The following is a 1263-nucleotide window of genomic DNA, read 5'->3' as shown; positions in this document are numbered from 1 at the left end:
AAACCAATGGCAAGGGGACAAAACCGGGGGGAAACTCATAAATACAGGTGGTTTTCCAGCTCCCCCTGTGCCTGATCCCCTGCTGATGCCTGGTGCCATGCTGTCCCCGATCCGCTTCCATTTCCCACTACATTTCTCCATGGATGGAGCCTGCAGCCCCACCAGGCTCCCTGGGCTCTTACTCGGGTGGGCGGCTGTCGGGTCCCAGCGCTCGCTGGAGGGAGATGCGGTCGCTGGCGAAGGCGTTGAAGCAATGCTTCTCGTACCCCCTCTCCTTCTCCTTCGTCTCCTCCGGTGTCCATCGATCCTTCTTGAAGGCTTTGCCGTCAGCTCCGGGGCTGGCAGGGTCCTGGGGGGGTCTCTCCATCAGTGGCCGAAGCTCCGCCGCTGTGTAGACACCGGGCAGGCAGGAGCGAGCGCTGGGGGCTGGTTCCTCCTGCCGAACCGGGGCTCCGATCTGCAGCTTCGGCATCGAGTCCCGGATGTTGTTGACGGCCCCCAGCATCAGATCAAGGACTTGGTCCTTCCCCTGGACGATGTTCTTCAACCAGGGCTCCTCACGCGGGTCCTTGTTCCCCACGTCCTTCTGCAGGATGAAGAGGAAGATGACGAAGATGGCACCTGCCAAAGCCACCTTCAAGGGGCTGTAGCGTCTCCGGAAAAGCCTCATTTTCCCTTCCCGTGTGGTTTCCAGAGGGTCCTCCCTGAGGCGATGGGTGTTTCAGGGATGTTGGCTCTCAGGGTGCTTCATGATGCTCTGCTCTGGTCCTCTGTCCTGGAGAGGAGGAGAAACACCTGCGGGTTAATTCACAGACTGGATGCACTTTGGGGACACCCCCTTGATATCAATATATCATTAATTGGATACTAATATAGAGTTCACTCCCTGCAAAGGGGGCAAACAAGACCTGTAAAACCCACTCCCCCACGGCCCTTCCAGCCCATAAATCCACCACCAGGAAAAAGTGATGTTCAACAACGCTGTGAGATGAGCTGGATCCGGCCACCACAAGCGTGGGACATCCCCAGCAGTTTCTCTTCCGACCGAGGCAGCCGCTGCAGCACCCTCCCCACAATCAAACATTAAAATAAAGCCACAAAATATGCCAAAATCTTGTTGCCCGCTGAAAAAAGCCTTTCCCCCGGTGCTTTTTCCTGCCTGCAGCGTTGCTTGGAAGAAAAAACATGTGCAAGACCCCGCACCGAGAGCTCAGCACCGGCTACAAAGCACCACCGGGACCCGGCCGAGCTTTCCCAGCGCCA

General features: G+C 57.6%; 1 protein-coding gene across 1 annotated transcript in view; it reads right to left on the bottom strand.

The window, feature by feature from the left end:
* LOC104413212 (polypeptide N-acetylgalactosaminyltransferase 6-like) overlaps window positions 1-670 on the bottom strand; it is a 6581-nt gene extending 5911 nt beyond the window's left edge. Inside the window, exon 1 of the mRNA XM_010024140.1 lies at window positions 183-670. Within this exon, the coding sequence (XP_010022442.1) occupies window positions 183-670 (488 nt within the window). The remainder of the gene's footprint in view (window positions 1-182) is intronic.
* Window positions 671-1263: the final 593 nt, after the last annotated feature.

The sequence above is a fragment of the Nestor notabilis genome, unplaced genomic scaffold (genome assembly GCF_000696875.1).
Source record: "Nestor notabilis isolate BGI_N333 unplaced genomic scaffold, ASM69687v1 scaffold19041, whole genome shotgun sequence".
Classification (NCBI taxonomy): domain Eukaryota; kingdom Metazoa; phylum Chordata; class Aves; order Psittaciformes; family Psittacidae; genus Nestor; species Nestor notabilis.
The sequence above is the reverse complement of the archived record's forward strand: the minus strand, read 5'-3'. Positions and strand labels throughout refer to the sequence as shown.